The sequence below is a fragment of the Cucurbita maxima genome, unplaced genomic scaffold (genome assembly GCF_002738345.1).
Source record: "Cucurbita maxima cultivar Rimu unplaced genomic scaffold, Cmax_1.0 Cma_Scf00020, whole genome shotgun sequence".
Taxonomy (NCBI): Eukaryota; Viridiplantae; Streptophyta; class Magnoliopsida; order Cucurbitales; family Cucurbitaceae; genus Cucurbita; species Cucurbita maxima.
Genome location: NW_019272036.1, coordinates 282,309 through 302,234, shown reverse-complemented (window position 1 = coordinate 302,234; position 19,926 = coordinate 282,309). Strand labels below are relative to the sequence as shown.

Sequence of the window (19,926 nt, the reverse complement as noted above, 5' to 3'; positions counted from 1 at the left end):
GATATATATTAATTAAATTGATAAAAATATTTATAAACTTCTCTCAAAAATATTTTTAAATTCTTATTAATATCGATAAACTTTTTTTAAAACATAAAAAATATTCTTATTAATATCCATACATTATTTCTTTATTTGACATATTCTTTATGTTTCAACCACAATTCTTCATTCTTTTTTTTTGTTTCTAAATCTCTACAAAATTTAAAAATTTAAGAATTTTCTAAACAATTATTTTCATCCAAAATTAAAGGTAAATATATTTTTTTAATTTAAAGTCTAAGGTACAAAATTTTAAACTTTAATAATATATATATAATATTTTTTTTTAGTTTATATATTATAGTATATATCGGCCGTTCAAAACATCAGACAAGCGAAGTTCTCCCGTTTAAATTTCTGGTTCTCTCGATGGCCGAGTGGCTCAGTCTCCAATTCGCTCATCGTTCTCTCCCTCTTTGGGATTCCGCTTCGACTCCAACTCCAATCCGCTCTAGATTTCAGGTTCGGTTTCCCTCTTTCTGTATACCGCACTCTCTCCTTTGTTCCGGATCCGGCTCCGGCTCCAGACTGGTTTTTCTAAGTAACCTCCGGAACGTATATCCGATCAACGCGTCTTTGAACCGCGGAATGTCGAATTCCATAGTGAACAAAGAAGGACCGAAGGAACTTCGAGATGAGTCCGATTTTGAATCCGTCTTCTCCAACGATTCTTACATTTCTGTTTGTGGCTTTGGCTCTCTTCTCTCTGGTGAGTTGATCGTTTCATCATCACAATCGTCGATTTTAGGTTTTGAGCCATCGCTTGTGTGTTTGATTTCTCTCTCTCTCTGGACGCAGAGAGGAGCGCGCGAAGTACCTTTCCTGAACTGATCAACTTTAGAGTGGCGAGATTGAACGGCTTCAGGCGCCTTTTCGGAAATGTAGCTCCTGTATTCTTCGAGCGCGGCATAGCTAAACCTGAAACCAAGGTTTTCGTATGCTTTAAGACTCTGTGCCTTATGTTTTATATGTAGTATTTCTTATTAGAAGAGTAATTTTGTGAAAAGAGAAGATACATGGATAACTTATTGTTGCTCTTCCTCCTCCGCTTCTTTCATTTTTGTAAGTTTAATTTCTCTTTTGACCAAAGGAATTTGGCCATAATGTTTAACGACGTGCTATACGTCTGCATATCAGGAGATTTCAAGCTTGTGTGCGGAGCCTTGCGAAGGAGAAACTATCATCGTTACCGTTTTCGAGATTAAGAAATCTGAGGTAGCACTAATCAAACGTCCTGTAGACTAATTGAATCTTGATATGAGGAGGAATAATTTCTAAATCTCGTTTATGCTGCATAACTTTTTCAGATTCCAGCGTTTATACAGAGAGAGATTGAGTTTCGATTTCTAGCCGTATGTATTTAGTTTTTGTCTGTTATTTCATTTCTGATCAAAACTTTGAGGCCGATTTCTGACATTTATAATTGAGAATGTGTTTTCGTTGTAGGTTCTACCTGAAACATTAGATGGAAAGTTATATGATAAACCAGCGGTATGCGATGGTTGCTGATATATTATACACTCGTAGGTCACTGTTATGTACATGATAATAGCGCAATCAATTGATATTTTAAAGTCACATTGCAGGTTCTTTGCTCTCGATCCACTGATGAGGAATTCTTCCGAGTGAGATGCAAAGGTACTCTTCAGAATTACTTTTCTGTTGTAGTTATACCAAAATACATGCGAGGAATTATGGATTTCAATGTAGAAACCTATAAATAAGGAATATGCTACTTCAAATTTAAAGTTTCTGCTAAATGTTGGCTATTTCTACTGATATCAGGAAATGAAGACGTTTATTTTCAGCATTATGGTCGTCATAATATTGATAAGATCTGGAGAGATGATATCTTACCCTGTCGCGTCTATCTTCGACACTGGTAAGTTTCTTTTTCTCTGTGCCCTTTCTGCGTCCCTGAACAAATATTTTCTGAAATAAGAGTAGGATTTAGCATGAAACATTGAAATTAGGCAATGTTTAATTTGGTTCAAGATCCATTGATAGACTTCATATCTATAAAAGTTGAGACCATCACGTGCTTCTGTTCACTGTGATAGTGTATCTGTAGTATGTACAAAAAAACTTCGGTTTTGCATTTCAGATGCTGCTCTAGATCGTCTGAAAAGCTATGCCATTGGCCATAAATCATCTCTTATGAGTACGCTTTTGTATAAAAGTATATCCTGATGTGTTCTAAATTCTAGGTTTATATCAAACATTACGAGTTCATTTTTTAATTAATCTCTTATCTATCTTGTTAGAATAGATTGTGTACTCTCCATTGGCACCAGATGAGTGATCGAGGCTGTTTAATTTGCTGCTTGTTAGAATAGATTAAACAAGTTTGGAGTTCGCTTTCCAAGTAGGAAAAACGATCAGTAAATTGTTTCTTTTGCTAATTTGTGCTGCGTACTGAATTTTGTTTTTCTTGATTGTGCCTGTTTTATTTTGACGATGCCTGGTCCTCTTTGAAATTCTCCTGTCTGATCGATGAAGTCATGCTTCTGGGATATATCATTATCATTCATTTGTTAACTCGATTCACAGTTTGTTCATAACATCCTCTCCACCTAAAGTGAAGGTGATGATATTTTCCTAGTGTTTTAGCTGCAAATAATCTGGGCGACGCAGCTTACAACAACTTTCTGGATCACACTTTCCTTGGAGATCGTAGAACAACCATCCGTGAATATTTGGCCACTAATGGTTCGGGCATTATGGAAGAGGAGCCTCCAGAATCCCTCAAGTTTCGATATGGCGGTTGATATTGCAGAACTAAAGAACTGCAGAGAAGGGCTTTAAATAGATACTTAAAAAAAGCCTTGAGAGGTACAATCTAAACATATTATATGCATTTAAGCAATAAATTTGTATCTTAGTCACGAGCTAAGAACTTGAATGAATCCATGTCAATCCGTGAACTTTTATATAATACAGGAATTTATTTTTGTTATAGTTCAAGCCAAGATCCTTGCCAAACCATGAATGTTTCAATTGTTTAGTCAACGACTTTTTTTTTTTTTTTTGGTATGTTCAATTTGGTTTGATTATGACTGGCATTAGTTTGGATTAGTTTAGTTGGCCGCAAATCAATCCATGCAGTTTGACTTTTTGTTTTTCTTAAAATTGAACCAAACTAGACCTGTGGTATATTTGCTTATAACGAGATTCGTCCACACTGGTGGTCCTTTGGGGACATTATTTGCAAATTCGTATTTCATCATTATATACAACATACTATTACTACTCGGATGTCTACTTTCCAGATATTAGTGGAGATTAGATATGAGTTGTCTTCTGCCATGGATTATGGAGGAGGACTCAATGACGGCTTCCTGCTGCCATGGAGAATACATGAGCCAGGCAGCCTGATTTGGGTTCAAGGTAATTTTTCTTAATGCTGTTTTTTTTTTTTTCCCCCGAATTGTTTCTTGACATTGGTTTTGACAAAAAAAAAAAAAAAAAAANTTTTAAAAAAAAAAAAAAAAAAAAAAAAAAAACAGCATTAAGAAGTGTTGTAAAAAGTAAATAACAAAAATCATAGTTTTTATGGAACTTAATTTTTAAAAATTAAAAATTAAATAATTCTCAAATATGGCTCAATTACTTGATAATCATTTTATTTTGTATTTTTGAAAACTAAGCTTACACTAACTCTTGAAAATTAAGCTTCTAATAACTATTTCCATCGCTTAGCAAAGTTCTACTATCTACTTTTAGAAAAACCAGATAAAGCAATATTTAGAAATTTATTTTTATTTTTTAAATTTACTAAGAATCGAAAAGTGGAAACTATGATAAATAAATGGTGAGAAATTAAAAAACAATAAATAAAATTGTTATCAAATGGATATCTGCCCATGCTTGATTGTAATGCCTAGATACAATTATAACGAAAATATTTCTTTATCTTGTTGGTCGGCTATATATATATATATATGTAAAGCATTTTATGAAATTATTGACATTCGGCAACTACTGGATACATCACTTTCAAGTTCGTTGATCAACAATTCCATCATCTTTTTGTACATAGGCATATAATGATCGTTGATCATTGTTCGAGACAGACGCAGTTTGCTGTACAGTTCTCTAGGCGTCTCATATATACCAACTTTTTCTTGCACAATCTCGTCATCATCATCGTCGTGAGCTAAGTTATCATAATTCGGCGAGGAGGAGGCTAAGACAATATGCATTGTTTTTCCAGGAGGATAGAATCGAATATTTTCCGAAGCATCCAGAGAAGACAATGGTTGTTGTTCACTGTTTCCCTCAACATCTGTTATTAGCATACTCTCCACTTCAATTTCTGTGGCTGCTGGACCAACAACATCAGCTTCTCGAGTAATCACATCTTGTCGCTGTAGTTCCTTCTCCAGTTCATACCACAACTCGCCGTCTGTAATGTCTTCGACGTCGGTTCTTTCTTCATGTATGAGGTGGTGGTGGTGCTCCTCATCGGTGTCGTGATCATCAGAGATACCATCATCACCAGAAGAGCCAGAATCTAGCTTCTTTTTTTTTTCAATTGTATTAAGTGTTGTAACTTCTTCAGCTATGAATGATTCGTGCTTCCTTTCTGTTATCAGAGGGGCTTCAGGCAACTCCTCTGTGGGATCCGATAAAGTGCTTCCGTTTCGTCTGCGAGCCCCCATGCAGGACCAAGAAGACAGAGAGGACCGAGTTCGCACAACCGCACTTTTTACCGCAGCCTAAATAAATGCCAAGGTTAAACGTTAAAACTACTTTTATCTATATAACTTTCCACTACTTTTATCTATATAACTTTCTACTACTTTTTCAAAAACATAGATAAGCTTTGAAAACTAAAAGAAAAAAACAAAATCATTTTTAAAAAGTTTTTTTTTTTTTTTTTCTAATTTGATTAAAATTCAAACATTGAAGACTTCAGATTTTTTTAAAAATAAATAGTTGTTAATTTGAGCCTAATTTTTTGTTTCTTAGCGGAGAAAAGAAACCTGAGTGGTGGTAGAGACGGGGCGGAGCAGGGCGCCTGCACCGGCGACCTTAGCTTTGGCTGTAGCTATAGAGGGAAGGCGCGAGCCCAGAGCACTTGCAGAGCGATAAACAACATTGAGGACTCTGGTACGTTCTACCTGATCTCGTAAATCATTCAGCCACGATGATGCTGTCACCTATTCATAACCAATCGTAAGAAATACAATAATAATAATGATAACGCAGACCGGGCATTACAAGATAAAGTAAATTTTATACAACCAAAAGACAAAAAACATGAAATGTTTGATTTTCTGTCCCTATTTATTGAAAATGTAAAATCAAACATATTTGTTAGGTTTTAGTAAAAATGTGTTTTAATAACGTTTTCCATCTTTTAAAAACAAACAAAGAAAGAGCTTTAGTGAGAGAGAGATAAAAGTTAGAAAGAGAGCATTAGAAGTTCCTAAATGGAACTACATGACATATAACATATTTTTTTTTTATATAAATATAATTTTATTTTTATAAAATATATTCTCTTTTGTATAGTTTACCCTTACAAATTACAAAAAAAAAACAAAAAGTGAGAGGGATATAATAAAATTCCTTGATTGGTTCTTCCCTAAGAAATGATCTCTTTTGGTTTATTTAACCAACAACAAACATATAATAGAATAGACATATATTTATACCAAATATGAACAATTCATTTATATTTAAAAATATTTTTCAAAATAAAAATTTAATAATAGCCGTTAATCGTTTGTGAGAGAGAGAACTTGTTTCTTATTTTTCTACAAAAAGTAAATGAGAAAGTTCGAAAAATAAAGACAAACCAACCAATAAAACAAGCGTTAAATGGGAAGGATAGAGTTAAAATTAGAAACGAAAGTTGCAATAATGAATGATCGACGGAAAGTTAAGTAAAACAGTTTTAGAAAGGGAAAAGGCATGAGCGAGTGAAATGAGAAGGTCTAAAGAACAAGGAAATAAGTTCAAAATATTTTTAGAAGTTGGGGAGAGAACTTTAGAAAAATAGAAATCAGGAAAAAGAATCAATTATGATTCAATACCTTATAATTTTAACCTAAGCTTTCAATTTTCTCAAATTTAACTTTAAACTTTTTAACAATTATGGAGTATTACAATTTTTATTCTTTAATAAGTTCTTGATCCGAATATCATTGGAAATTCTTTTTATGCGTTCAATAAATTATAAAATATAAGACAAAATTAATGTTAAAAAAGTTTAGAAAAGAGACATTAGAACTAAAGTGCTGGTTGTTGAATTTTATGAATTTTGAAAAAAAAATTATTTAATGGTGAAACTTATTTTTATGCAAATTTTGTTAAGAAAATAGTAGAAAAATTAGAAATTGAACCAAGGTAAAAATTACCAACTATTTATGTTTAAAGTCCAATTTGATGATACTAAAAAAGTTTATAATTTAGAATCCAAATTCTTGATGAGTTTCTAAACTTGGATTTTTTTTCCCTAGAAATTGAGAGAGAAATCAGATAAGAAAGGTAAGTTGTAGTGGTGAAGTTTGAAAGCAATCAAAATTATAGATTAATTTCATTTAAAAAATGATTTTTTATTCCTTTTTAGTAAAAAAAAAGAAAAGTGGTAAAATGCCTTTTTAGAGCCGATTATTCAACATAAACATATAATATTACGTCAGGTATGGTAATTATTAGTACCTCAGATCGCAAGTCGTCGATGGAGGCGGCAGAGAAGGTGGGCACCAGATCTGAACCGTTAATAATTGTAGTAATGAAATGATTACCCGATTCTGCCAACTCCCATGTCATACAAGCAGCTACACAAATGAAGTTAATTAAAAAAATGATAAAATAGTTAAGACTTTATAAACCCGAGGCAAAATCCAAGCATTGTGTAAATATTTCAAACAGGCATATTTAAAGAAAATTTCTCATCAACATAAATATATATATACAAGCATGAGACTAATCCAAAGAGATCTCTAAAGGTTGGAAGCTTCCCAATTTCACAGGTTCATGAACTCAAAAAAATAAAAGAAAAAAAAGTAAAGCATATTGTGATACATGTTTCGCGTTCATAAAACCATTGGAACAAAGCAACGAGTAAAGAAATCGATTGTAAAACATGGACTAAATGCATATGATTTTGTCACTCACTTATTAAATCCAATAAACAAAGCAAACTAAATCGCACCGGTTGAATAAGAAGAAAAAAAAAAGGAATATCAACAAATGAGGACGTTGGCAAACCTGGGGCAAATGTGACGCAGGTGCTAGAGGAGAACTCCTTCTGTTCTCGAAGAATATATGTTAATAAAGCAGCGGTTCCACCGCCAAGAGAATGCCCAACAATCTGGATATAAAAATCTTCGCATTAGTAATGTGCTCTACAGGAAAAGCAAAGAGAGCAGCGGTTCCACCGCCAAGAGAATGCCCAACAATCTGGATATAAAAATCTTCGCATTAGTAATGTGCTCTACAGGAAAAGCAAAGAGAGATTTCGAACCTTTTTCTTCAAGAAGAAAGATATAGCTCATTAGAGCAGTTTTCTTTATTTTGTTATTCAGAGTACTACTTCGCTTGTGAATAGCATTACATTATGCTATACAATACTTAGACTTTGACAGCTAGCTTAGCATGTAGGAGTCTCGTCTTAACCTTGAGGGTCTTAGCTTTAAACCTCATCTTATCGTCATGCTAATTGTTTGGACAGCTAATTGTTTCTCAAAGATTATTTTAATGGCTGAGAAGTTTGATGAGATTAGGGGCTTACAGTTCGATGTGGATGGATTTCTGATCCATGTGAGCTTTCAAACTCAGTCCTTGACCCTCCTTCAATGTGAATAGATTTCTTGAAATTCCTCCCAAAATGCAGGTTTATTTGGTCTAATTCACATTCCTAATGGTTGCAGGTTGGACAGATTCTTTCTTACAAGGACAGGATGGATCTTTTGAGTATGCTTATACAATCTCTAAGCTGTGGGTTAGCCGGATAACTTGCAAGCACCCCATCCGTTCTGACTCTACTACATTCAATTGCCAAGAAAAATCTAAAGAGCTTAGACCTATTATCGCTAATCCCTTGCCATTTACATTGACCAGAGGTCATCCCTATTGGTTTGGGTCACCTTGGATCATGGCATATGCATTTGCATTCAAACTACAGCAAGGCTTCATGATGAGCTACTAGGGTGGAGGCGCGCATGTGGAGATGGGGGTTGAGTTGTAAAGAAAAGAATTGAAGAGTATTTTGATGATGTTCGTGCATTCAACATCTTCCTTCTACAATTCCTTTCAAACTTGAAATATATGGCTTCAACATCTTTCTTCTAAAGAAATAGAATTGAAGTGTGTTTGATGATGTTTGTGGTTTCAACATTTTTCCTCTAAGATTTCTGTCTCCTTGGGGTGGGCCAGTCGGGTGTATGGTAATTTTTGTATGGGGTTGGATATATTCGATAGAGTGAGAATTTCGGATACCTTTCAGAAGATCAGTATGATGTGGCAGTGAATAATATAGGAACAATATCATTTATCAAAAAGTTCACAAAGTCAATATGATAAATCTCATGAAAACAGAATTTCATGCTTAGTTATCAATATCAATGAGACGAGTGTAACATAAAAATTCCTCTAAAAAAGATGATCACCAACTGCACAGGCCAACTTTCGTCAAATATATAAGTAAACACATCATAAAACTGAAAGGTCACACAGCTAATAAAAAAGCCATAAGAATAATAGAATGCATTCTCAGAAACATAAAGCGGAGAAAAATACAGTTACCGGTTCAAACACGATTAGGATGAAATATGGTAGGCAAATCAGAAGTTTGCATCAGGTTAATAGAAGGAAACAAGGACATTGTAAGGAAAAATAAAGAAATAATTGAATTTGAGTAAGAAAACAACGTACTTTTATTTTGTAGTCGGGAAATTCATCAAGACCTTTGAGTAAGAAAGGAGTGCTTAGCTTCGCAATCCAACGAGCTGCTGCAACCATCCCAAAGTGTGCATATCCTAAAACTAGATTACTTATCCCACCATCATGTAAAACTGAATGATGGAAAGGAACCACTGCACCAGTTACTGCAGTTAATGTGTCTTTTATACTATGAGTACCCCGAATCAATAAAAGGAAGCATTTGGAATTACTATCACGAATTATTGTAAAGGCAGGCTTCAAAATCTGCAATTAGTAAGGTAGTCATTAAAAACGATGGTCAAATACTCAAGCCAGAAGAAGAATTCTAACCACCGAAACAATCAAGGTTACAACTTCAAAAACTACTAAAACTCGAATGATCATAAATAAAAGATATTTAGATTCTGTGAGCATAGGAAAAGATCTAATATAGGAGACATCGAGTGTTTAGATTATTTTTAGAGGTAGCAAGTCTTCAACCAGTTAGGCCATTTAGCTTACTGACAGATTGTGTTATGATGCTGATAGTGCAATTTTCCTACAAGAATATTAATAACGCTATTGAATCAATGTAGAGAAAGCAGTCGAGGTTTTAAAATTGCTAAGAAGAGATAAAAATCAGTGATTAGGCAGGCTTATTAACGAGGATAACAAAGGACTATCGTCAAGCCTTCATGAACCACAAATTCCACAATCAGCACGCTTTAAATGAATTCAAAGCAAGGTGAAAATCTAAACAAGTGAAATTCTAGAAGGTTAATACCCCAGCTTTTGGTTTTTGAATAAGCACATCCTCCTGAGAATAGCCGGCAGATTCCAAAAATATTGGAAACGGTTTCTTAGAGAAAAACATGCAGAAGGTGAGCAACCGCAAAAAGCTCTTCAACTCTGCGATAATTTCAGGACCTTTAAGTTGTACACTGTCGTCGCTCGCATACACATTAGCAACTTGTAAATTTCCCTGCAAGAAGAGTAACGCCGCTATGTCCAAATTACAAAACTACATGACCTCATAACTGAATTCACTTTCAAGTTTCGCTACATGGAAACCGATAATCAACCAGAGGAAGTAAAAAACCACTGAAAAATCTAAAACAGTAATAAGAAATTATAGAAGTATGAAGACTTTCAAATAAAAAACAACGTCCTCCATCCACATTCAAGAAATAGAGGCTCTTAAACGACCACAGGGATCCTGTGTGGTACGCATTCTAGATACGAAAAGGAACAGGGAACAAATGAACAACCAAACGAATGCACACAAACAGTGGATGATCGTGAGTCGTAGCCGACTAACATTGCTTAAGTCACTATTATGTAAAATACACAACCTCAAAACTCAATTCACTTTCGAGTTCAGTACAAGGAAAACAACAATCACAAGCAGACGAACATATATATAAAAACATACAGAAAAATGTAACACGGTAAGGATAAAATGAGACATGTCAAGCTTCTTAACTTCCTCTGTCCGCATTCAAGAAATGAAGACTCTAAACCGACACCTGGAAATTTTGTGTGATTCACACTCTTGATATGAACAAGAACGAGGAAAACCACAAGCTAATGCAAGTCGAACAGTGAGAAATCGAGACTCGCGTGAGAGTAACATCGCTAAATTCAGATAACAGAACATACATAACCTCAGGAATAAATTCACTAACGAGTTCTAGCACGGAAAGCCCCAAGCATTAGTGATTTAGAAAACATTTTTTAAAAAAAAGTTAATCAGTAACAACAAATTATGCCATATCAAGAATCTAAAATAATATACATACATACATACATACATATATATATATATATATATATATATATATATATATATATATATATAACAACAACAGCGTCCTATGTGCACATTCAAGAAATGAGCCTCTCAAACAATTATCGGAGGAAAAAAAAAACAAAAGCATAAACAAGCACGAGCAAATGCACGTCGAACAATGAAAGATCGCAAATAGTGTCTGATAAATCGAACGAACAAAAAAATCTCAAGGAAAAAAGAGCGCACCTGTCTCCGCATCAAGTAATTAATGCCAAATGCCAAGTCACCGATCGGCCATTTCCCTAAGGTTTCTGAGTATGTAAACCTAAGAGTCTCCGATAGAGTAGTTATGGTCTCAAACCACGTCGCCGGCGCCTGAGCCGGCCTCCGAGAGATCCTTCTCCTTCCCGATCTAATCGATTTGGACAAATTACCATTCCGATCATCTTCATCGCCTTTTGCTGCTAATCTCCGGCTCAGAACGTAATAAATTATCAAGGCGGCTCCCGCATAGGTTGCCATTGCACCGGCCGCCATGGTATCGAATTGTGGAGATCGAAGCCTCAGGAAAAAAAACCATCAAACTCGAAGTGCGATGATTTAAGGAAAATTTAACACTTGAAACAACCGCAAAACTGGTGGAATAGAATGCGAAACGAAACTAGGGCTCCAAAAATTGGAGAAGTAGAGGATCGGAGAAGAAAGGAAGAAATTCAGGAAGGCGAATATGATTGATTCCTAAAATCTAGAGAGATAATTGCGTTTGTTTGGAGGCAAACCAGAAATAAATCTTTACTTAAAACGAGTGGGCGGATATGAAGGGTAGTTTCGTCATTGTAAGAATGGTAGCGAATCCCAACTCGCGGAATGCTATCAATTAGGTTTAAGCCCAAATTTTATCATATTCGAAAAAGTTAATTTGACGTGGAACACACAATGTTTCAATAGAGATCGAGACTCAAAAGCATTGCATGTTAGTATATTAGCATCCAGAAATTCAAATTCCGATTTAAAAAATTAAGCATGTATCAATTATCATTAAGCTTTTCTTATTAGTCTCAAATTTAATTTTTGACCTAAAAAAATAAGCATGTATTAATTATGGCATTTTTTTTTCCTTTATTAGTAGTTAATTAAGGTATTAGGTGAAACTGGTTAATAAGTTATGAGGAGTATGTTTTATAAATAAATAAAGCACGAAACAAATAAAGCTTTTAACTTTTTGTAAGCCATTTAGTGTTTTATAAATATTTAAAAAAAAAAATTGAAAAATTAAGGAAATAGATTAATAGTATAGATGGATGAAGGTGGGGGAGAAGAAGATAATGATTAATGACAAATCGCAATAGCTGTCTGTAGTTGGATCGGAGGTCGTGGACGTGGGCCCACCGGAACAACACGCGTGGGACCACTTGGAAAATCTTGCCGTTTGTTTATCTACTATACTAATTATCACTAATTATCACGGCTGGGAATTATTCTTAAATTAGGGAAGAAAATCGATTTTCACCATAAATGTTCAATTCATTACATTCAAATTATTTCACAATTGGTTCCTTCTTCAAACTTTCTAAAATTTTAATACAATTATTAATTTATTCCCATTGAAATTACTTAATATTGAGGGTATCTTTCAAAAATTTCATAAATAAAATTAATTTAATAAATGATTCAAACTGTTATTATTTTCAAAAAAATAAAAAATTATAAGTAAATTAATATAAATTAAATAGAAGGTATTACATCTAGTTTACTTAAATTAAAATTTTGAAGAAAAAGAATATCATTTTAAATTTTATATTAGAAAAAATTATTATTTAAAAAGTTTTGCGAAAATTTTTCATTGTTACTGCAAAAAGGTAAATCTAATACTCCAATAAAATTATCACCTCATAAACTATTGGATCAATTACAAGAACTTTATACTTAGTCTCCTTATTAAAAAAAAAAAAAATCTAAAAAATCTAAAAATAAAAAATAAAGAAGGTAGTCATTAAATTTATAAAATCATGCATTTAAAGACTAAATAAACACAAATCTTCATGTTAAATCTATTTCACACCGAGTTTACATTAAATAATAATAATAATACATAATAACATACTACCATAAAATACTAAACAAAGGGGCAGATAGAAAAATATTAAAAAATACACATGTTCCAATCAATAATTATAAGGATAATCATGAAACGTCAGCCATAGATACCTATAGTTTGTCTGTTTAAAGGTCACATTCATAAGTNTTCAAAAATTTTTTAAGATGCTTTTTTTTTTTTTTTTTTTTTTTTTTTTTTTTTTTTTTTGCCTCCTTGAAATTAAGTTTATTTTAAATTGGACATTGATTTAAAAAAAAAAAAAAAAGAAAAGAAAAAAGTCGAAGGTTCTTATCTTTCGACCGCCAACCGGATACGCCGGGAATTTGATGTGCATTTTTGTCGGTGTGGTCGTTTGATGTAAAAACTGTTATAAACATCGGTTTGTCGGTGGTCGGTCATTCGTGCTTGTCATTGGTTATTTAGGAGCTTGTGGCCATGGCCCTTCACACCCGTAGGGGCCGTAACTATTTTATCCAGTCAACATTTTAGCCGGCTGCCTGTCCCACAAATATTGACTCGAGCTTTATGTTAATTTAACCAATTTTAAATTATAACATCGAAAAACCAATTTTAACATCAATTTAACCTTACCTCGAACCGACATCCTGGGCATCGAATTTGACCACCAGTTAACCAAAGAGCACAAAATGAATGGAACTTGAAGCCGTATGGCAAAACGTTTAATCAGGCTAATAACTTTAAATATATAATCGTTTTTAAGAGAACAGGGTCTACTTGCATGGTAAATTTCTATACCTCAAAACTTAGACCCGACGACCAGACAGAAAAGAGAAAAAAAAAAAAAAAAAAAAAAATGAAGAAAGAAGCAAGTCAACAGATATGCCGTAGTTTAGCAGTACAGTACCTCGAGGATGCGCAGTTTCCTTTCATCCACAAAATTGGGTATTCAGCTTTTGTCGGCAGACTGCTTGGTGCCTGGGATTTTGAGCAGCCCTTCGTCAATCAAGGACTGTAACTCTACTCTTGAAATTTCACGTACCTTTGAGTCCGTGGATTCCAGGAAAGCTTGGACTATCTTACAACTGTGATTCAAAAAAATAAAAGAACAAATTGCAACCTCATAAGAACGAGTATCTCGTGGTTCAGGACGGTTAGAAATATCATACACTTATGAATCTAAGAAGCACGAACACCTTCAATTTGATCCACAGGGTTACGAATCGAAAAATCTAAGACGAACCTGTGACCTTGAGCCCACAATTTGGATTTCCCTTCAAGTGCTGTGGTCCACAAAGTGAGGGCAAAGGCAGGGCAGTCCAAGATTAGCTTTCTTATAGTCCTACTAGAGTGGAAATTTTCAAGCACATGCTCATCTCCGGCGGCTGCGTCTTCAGATTTAGGCTCTGCTGCAAGTGAAGCTATAGCTTCATACAAACCACTCAGCTTTTCTCCCAACTTCGATTGAAGAACGCCATCAGCACCCCCCATCGCAACCTGAATGCAAAAATTGATGCAACTTATTAGACTGATGGAAGAAGAAAACTAGATGAGTTATCGAGTTCGAGTTTAGTATATAATATATACCTCGTACATTACTTCTCGGCCGAAATTTGACCTTAGTATTTCCCCAGCATTGTTGACACATACATCGACAAGTTTCTGAAAGATGTAAAGCTCTCCAAGTCATAATCATGCTTCATATATAAAAAGAAATATGGCAATATAGCACATTGTTCAAATAACGAACCTCAGCTAGCCCGCTATCCACCAACAACTCATGTCTTCGGATAAGAGGATCTTTTTTACCACCGTCTACAGCTTCAGAGCCCTCGGCAGAAACCTCGCCTCCATCAACCTCCTCACCTTCCGTTTCGCCCATGTCTCTATCAGCCTTTTCTTCTGCTCTATCGACTCCTGACTCAGACTGAGAAGAAGGCATAGTCTAGTTATAAAATATAATGTTGGCAGTTTGCTTCAAAAGTAAGAATTAGTTATACAAAATGGAATCATTGATAAAAGTCAAAATACCTTGTTGCAAAGAGAAGGTATTGATAAATTTAAAGAAGCAAGATCATCAGGACTGAAGTAGCGCGAACAATTGGGACGCAGTAGTTGCAGTACTACACGTCTTCCATTCTAAAATTGTAATTGAACAAATGAAGATTCAAAGAAATATAAAGTTAGCAGGGAGAACAGGACTATATTATGGAGAAATCGTAACTTCGATATGTGAAGTGTAAGAAAAGAATAATAGAGACCTTATCCAAAATAAGCTCCTTCAAATCTTTCTCGAGCTCGTTAATAATAATCTGAAACACGTGAAAATCCAACTTTCGATATGTATCGGAGAACACAAAAAACATGTTGAACAATAGTCTGAATAGATGGTTAAGAACTAACCTTCCTAATCAGCTTCGTATCATCGACAACCGAGATAATGGACACAAGAACCTGAAAGACGCAAGAGGTACCCCATAATATGACATTGGTGGATTCACAATCAGATAAAATAAATATAACTTCAAAATAAATAAAATAAAATAATGTGTGTGTGTATATATATATATAATAAAAGTACTAGCATGACTATTTCAGCAATAACAAAATTCTAAGTGATTTCAGCAAGTCCAGAGAGCAGATAATGTTTCCTAATTTCAGACATAGAAGGATTTAGTAGGCACAGTTTAAAAGGTAATGCTTACCATAACCGCATATTGTTCGTGTGCTATCTTATTCACATGGCCTTTCATTCCCTTGATGATTTTCTTTCTTTCCTGAGATAATTAACCAAAGACAACGAATTATTTTATTTGTTTGTTTTGATTTTAAGATACAAAAACGGATTAATATACAAACCTTTGCACTCCCATGTTTTATGCAAAGTACACCGATCCTTGATCCATCTTTAGTGTGAATCATTCGAACAAGAAGTGAACTGGACAAATGTTGGATTACATCTGCGGCAGATGTCTTCCAACAAATTGATTAAGAAGAAAAAGTCATTTAGAAAGAAATTATAACTCCAAGAATATCATATTAGTTGTAAAAAAAATGGAAAATTTCACAACACCTTATCAGCAATGGTAAAGTATTCCATCAGAACCCTATGTATAATAGAGTGGTCAACTATCCCCTTTTCCAAAATAGGTTGAATTACTGATGTCATGTGTCGCGAGACTGAAGCTTTTTTAATGTCCAATTTTGAAATTACATCCACTAGCCTGCATATAACATGATTCTGATGACAGGGCCTGCCGAAGAAAGATACAAAATAATAAGATTTGCCAATTTCTTAACCTGCTTTCTTTCATCGAGACGAGATCCTTAAATAGCTGGAGTTCCACCGAATAAAGTTCCAATAGAAGTGTTTGTTTCTGAGCTGCATTTGCTAAATGGTATGCGTGTTCAACAACTGCCAAAATGCAAATACAACATTAATAATGACATTGGTAATGTTCAAATTCATGCTTGAGTTGCATCATTCATAGATAAATGTTTTCACAAACAAAAACAATAAAGACTATAGAGATCGAAACCTAATTACATGTGTAACAGTCTAAGTCCACCGCTAGCAGATATTGTCCTCTTTGGGTTTCACCTCAAAGTTTGTAAAACACGTATGCTAGGGAGAGGTTTTCACACCCTTATAAAGAATGCTTCGTTCTCCTCCCCAACCGATGTGGGATCTCAAAATCCACCCCTTTTGGGTACCAGCGTCCTTGCTAGCACACCACCTCATATCCACTCCCCTTCAGAGCTCAGCCTCCTCGCTGGCACATCGCCCAGTGCCTGTCTCTGATATCATTTGTAATAGCTCAAGCCCACCACTAGCAGATATTATCCTCTTTGGGCTTTCCCTTCCGAGCTTCCCCTCAATGTTTTTAAAATGTATCTGCTAGGGAGAGGTTTTCACACCCTTATAAAGAATGTTTCTTTCTCCTCCCCAATCGATGTGGGTTCTCAAAATATGTATCAGCACTAATCAAACAAATGTGTCTGCTACTTACTAAGACTTGGTTCAACTTCCAAGCCAAAAAGAACGAGTATGATACAAGATTTAACAATTGTAAAAGTAAATAAAGTTATTTATATGATAAATCATGCAGTAATTCTTAAAAGTTGAAGATATTGGATGAGCCAGAACCCATGAACCTTAAAATACCTAAAGATCCAACCATGTGACGAAGAAGAGAAGCTACATGGCCATGTAGAGATGAGATAAACCCAGCCAGCTGCTTTTTCGAGGCTACAAACGAACACAACATGCAGAAAATCAGCGCCTTGTTTGGAAGAAATCAACAAGGAAGGCTTAAGTGGTACGATAAGAACACACCATTATCTAACATTTTCTTCACTAGATGAACTGCGTAAGTGTTGCAAGCAAGAGTGAGAAAATGAGGCTTAAGTTCCTCAAACACTGCCTCTCTCTCGGCATCTGTGCAGTGTTTAACACACGTCTATAGCAGAAGACCAAAGAGAATTAAAAGTAAACGGGAAAATATACATCTGTGAAGATCAAAGAGCTATTGCACGGAAAATTCACCTGAAGCACACGAGACGACACATGGGAACCTGCAATTTCAGGGATCTTCCCCTTCATGTTTTCTAATGCTTTACTTACCCATCTGAAAATTGTCATTATAAGAGGAATAAGGTTAATGATATGAGAGATGGCAGGGAAAAGTAAATTCAGTTGTGATACTCATACTTGGATCTATCTTCCTTGGTGATATTTCGAACCCTCATTTTCTCCCATAGATGTGCAAGCTCCTGCACGCAATGAATAGTTAGGGGCGGGAAGGATTTAAAGAAATTTAATCTATCTATCATTAGCTCCCGAGAATCTTCCATTGAGTCACTATTTTTCCAATGAAATAAAAATGACCGTAATGAAGATAAGTGCAACAGCCCAAGCCCACCGCTAGCATATATTGTCCTCTTTGGGCTCTCTCAAGGTTTTTAAAACGCGTTTGTTAAGGAGAGGTTTCACACCATTATAAAAATGTTTCGTTCTCCTCCCAACCGATGTGGGATCTCACAATAGAGTAGTGTAACTTAATGTTAAAACAATCACTGAAAAATAAGCGTGTCAGTAGCCAATGTCGGTTTAGGCTGCCCACTCCTCTCAGCCTTCCTTCAGTCCCTCGCTTCAATCCCCCCTTCCCCGGGTTCAGTCAGTTTAATTTTTGTTTTCTTTGACACTAAATGTTGGCCTCAACTTAGTTAATAACTATTCCACATGTAGCATAACCGGATTTCAGCAGTGAAATGCCATACTCTAATCAGGACCCTCTCATATTATCCTCAGGGCCAACTCAACACTCGATGAGCCAATGGGGCAGAAAATAACTATTCAAAGTTGAGAAACTTACATGTTCCAAATCATAATGTCGTTTCCTTTTCTTCTTCCTAGCCTCTGCAAGTTCCTGATGAGATAACAAAAGAATATTCAAGAAATCTCCTCGAGAGACAGAACCATTAGAAGGCAAGAGAAATCAAAGGAAAGAAACAGATGATTGAACCAAACTGACAGACCTTAGCTTGGAGGCGATGTTCTCGCTTCGTAATTGGTTCCTTTTTAGCTTCTGATTTTTCAACCTTCGATTTGAAGGGTTTACCAACAGTTCCCAGGCCATGGGACTTCGAGGGCTTGTCATTTACGAACTTCGGTTTCTTCGAAGCGGAACCATGCGAGGAACTCTTGTTGCCTGAAATTTGCTTCCTGTTTTGGGGTTTACTGTTTTGCTGGCTCTTCGCCACCATTGTAGGGGCTGAAGCTACTTTACAAATATAAATAAGTTGAGGTTGTTCGGTCAACCAAAATAACTCCTACAAGCTACGCATTAAGAGAGAATTGGATAATATGATTAAAAACTTCGAATGAAATATGCAACAGATCAAAAGGCAGTTCGAAGAGTCTCAATTTTCAGCAAGGCTTCATGTTTTCATCTGTTTTGCTATTAGTCTATTGTTATGAAAAAGGGAAAATCAATACTCTCCATTCTTTCATTAGAAAATTCCTAGTTCGAGTTTGTCAAGTGAGAATAAAGGCAGATTGGAAGAATACCAGTAACAACGAGAGAGTGAGAAGTCGGCGCAAACTTGCCAGGGGCTGCGGCGGCGTGTCCGCGACGGTGGTGGCAGCACAGAACGGGAGAGAGAGTCGGGGAGAAACTGCGCAGCTGAAACAGAGGGGTCGGCGTGAAGAAGTAGAAGAAGGTACAGCACGTGAGCGCGAGAGTAATATAAAGGGTTTAGGGTTCTTTCTTTTATTTGTTTTTATTTTAATTTTTATGCTAAATTATTGAGAAAAAAAAACACCTTCAACTTGAAAATATGCCAGAGTGTTGTTATAAAGCTAACGCCCGCCGATATTGTTCTCTCGCTTCTCCTTTTGGAATTTTCTTAAACGATTTTAATATATTAATAAACATCATCACTAACACTCGTTCTTTTGGTAACGGAGGTGAGACCACAATCCACCCCCATTCCAGCCCCAGCGTCCTTGCTGACATACTGCATCATGTCTACTCCCCTTTGGGACTCATCCTCTTCACTGACACATCACTTGGTGTCTGATTCTACTATCCTTTGTAACAGCTCAAGCTCATCGCTAATATATTATCACTTTTGAGTTTTTCCTTCTGAAATTTCCCTCGAGATTTTTAAAACATGTCTCTTAAGAAAAGGTTTTCATACCCTTATAAATAAGTTTGTTTGTGTCTCTTCTCCGATCGACGTGGGATCTCACATAAATTAAAAATATTAATAAAACAATTTATGAGGTTTAAAAAGCTCGAGACAATAAAGATATATTTTAATTAATTAACTAGCCAACAATATCTTAATTTTTTTAATTTCTTTGAAATGCAAAATAAAATAGAAGGGGTAGTATATTGAAAATTAGTTTTGGTGTAAAATTTAAATCCAAAATTTAACATTCATCCGCCCACAATTTCAAGGATTTTTTCTCTTATAAAATTAAATTATATGATAATTTGGAACTATACGATTACATTTTATTAATTTCACAATTTAAATTAAAACAAAATTCAATTGCACAAAAACATGTTTGTTGATCACTACCATACTCGACAGCCTGCTATGTAAATTAAATTAAAAAAAAAAAAAAAAAAAAAAAAAAAAAAAAAAAAAAAAAAAA

General features: G+C 34.9%; 3 protein-coding genes across 5 annotated transcripts; 1 reads left to right on the top strand and 2 right to left on the bottom strand.

Annotated features, from left to right (window-relative positions):
* The first annotated feature begins 361 nt into the window (after positions 1-361).
* LOC111494434 lies at positions 362-2,997 on the top strand. The gene is made up of 8 exons (XM_023144382.1): positions 362-751; positions 841-971; positions 1,180-1,257; positions 1,350-1,394; positions 1,489-1,533; positions 1,629-1,680; positions 1,828-1,924; positions 2,645-2,997. Exons 1-8 carry the CDS (start codon positions 412-414, stop codon positions 2,808-2,810), a joined length of 954 nt encoding a protein of 317 aa, XP_023000150.1. The 5' UTR covers positions 362-411; the 3' UTR covers positions 2,811-2,997.
* A 983-nt stretch (positions 2,998-3,980) lies between these two features.
* LOC111494430 lies at positions 3,981-11,486 on the bottom strand. The gene is made up of 7 exons (XM_023144379.1): positions 10,952-11,486; positions 9,701-9,898; positions 8,929-9,201; positions 7,264-7,366; positions 6,712-6,830; positions 5,028-5,204; positions 3,981-4,760 (listed from the first exon to the last, which is right to left on the bottom strand). The coding sequence occupies exons 1-7, from the start codon at positions 11,240-11,242 to the stop codon at positions 3,996-3,998; spliced, it is 1,926 nt and encodes a 641-aa protein (XP_023000147.1). The 5' UTR covers positions 11,243-11,486; the 3' UTR covers positions 3,981-3,995.
* Positions 11,487-13,461: 1,975 nt separating this feature from the next.
* LOC111494429 (pumilio homolog 24) lies at positions 13,462-18,995 on the bottom strand. Of its 3 annotated transcripts, none has more exons than XM_023144376.1 (18): positions 18,832-18,995; positions 18,300-18,600; positions 18,137-18,190; positions 17,473-17,534; positions 17,308-17,389; positions 17,098-17,221; positions 16,927-17,010; positions 16,062-16,176; positions 15,835-15,985; positions 15,621-15,734; positions 15,467-15,538; positions 15,165-15,215; positions 15,023-15,073; positions 14,793-14,900; positions 14,512-14,688; positions 14,349-14,423; positions 14,005-14,258; positions 13,462-13,846 (listed from the first exon to the last, which is right to left on the bottom strand). In XM_023144376.1, the coding sequence occupies exons 2-18, from the start codon at positions 18,525-18,527 to the stop codon at positions 13,711-13,713; spliced, it is 1,938 nt and encodes a 645-aa protein (XP_023000144.1). In that variant the 5' UTR covers positions 18,528-18,600; positions 18,832-18,995; the 3' UTR covers positions 13,462-13,710. The 3 variants fall into 3 exon arrangements, with proteins under 3 accessions (XP_023000144.1, XP_023000145.1, XP_023000146.1); XM_023144377.1 differs by having other exon boundaries at positions 18,300-18,544; XM_023144378.1 differs by having other exon boundaries at positions 18,300-18,541.
* Between the last annotated feature and the right edge of the window lie 931 nt (positions 18,996-19,926).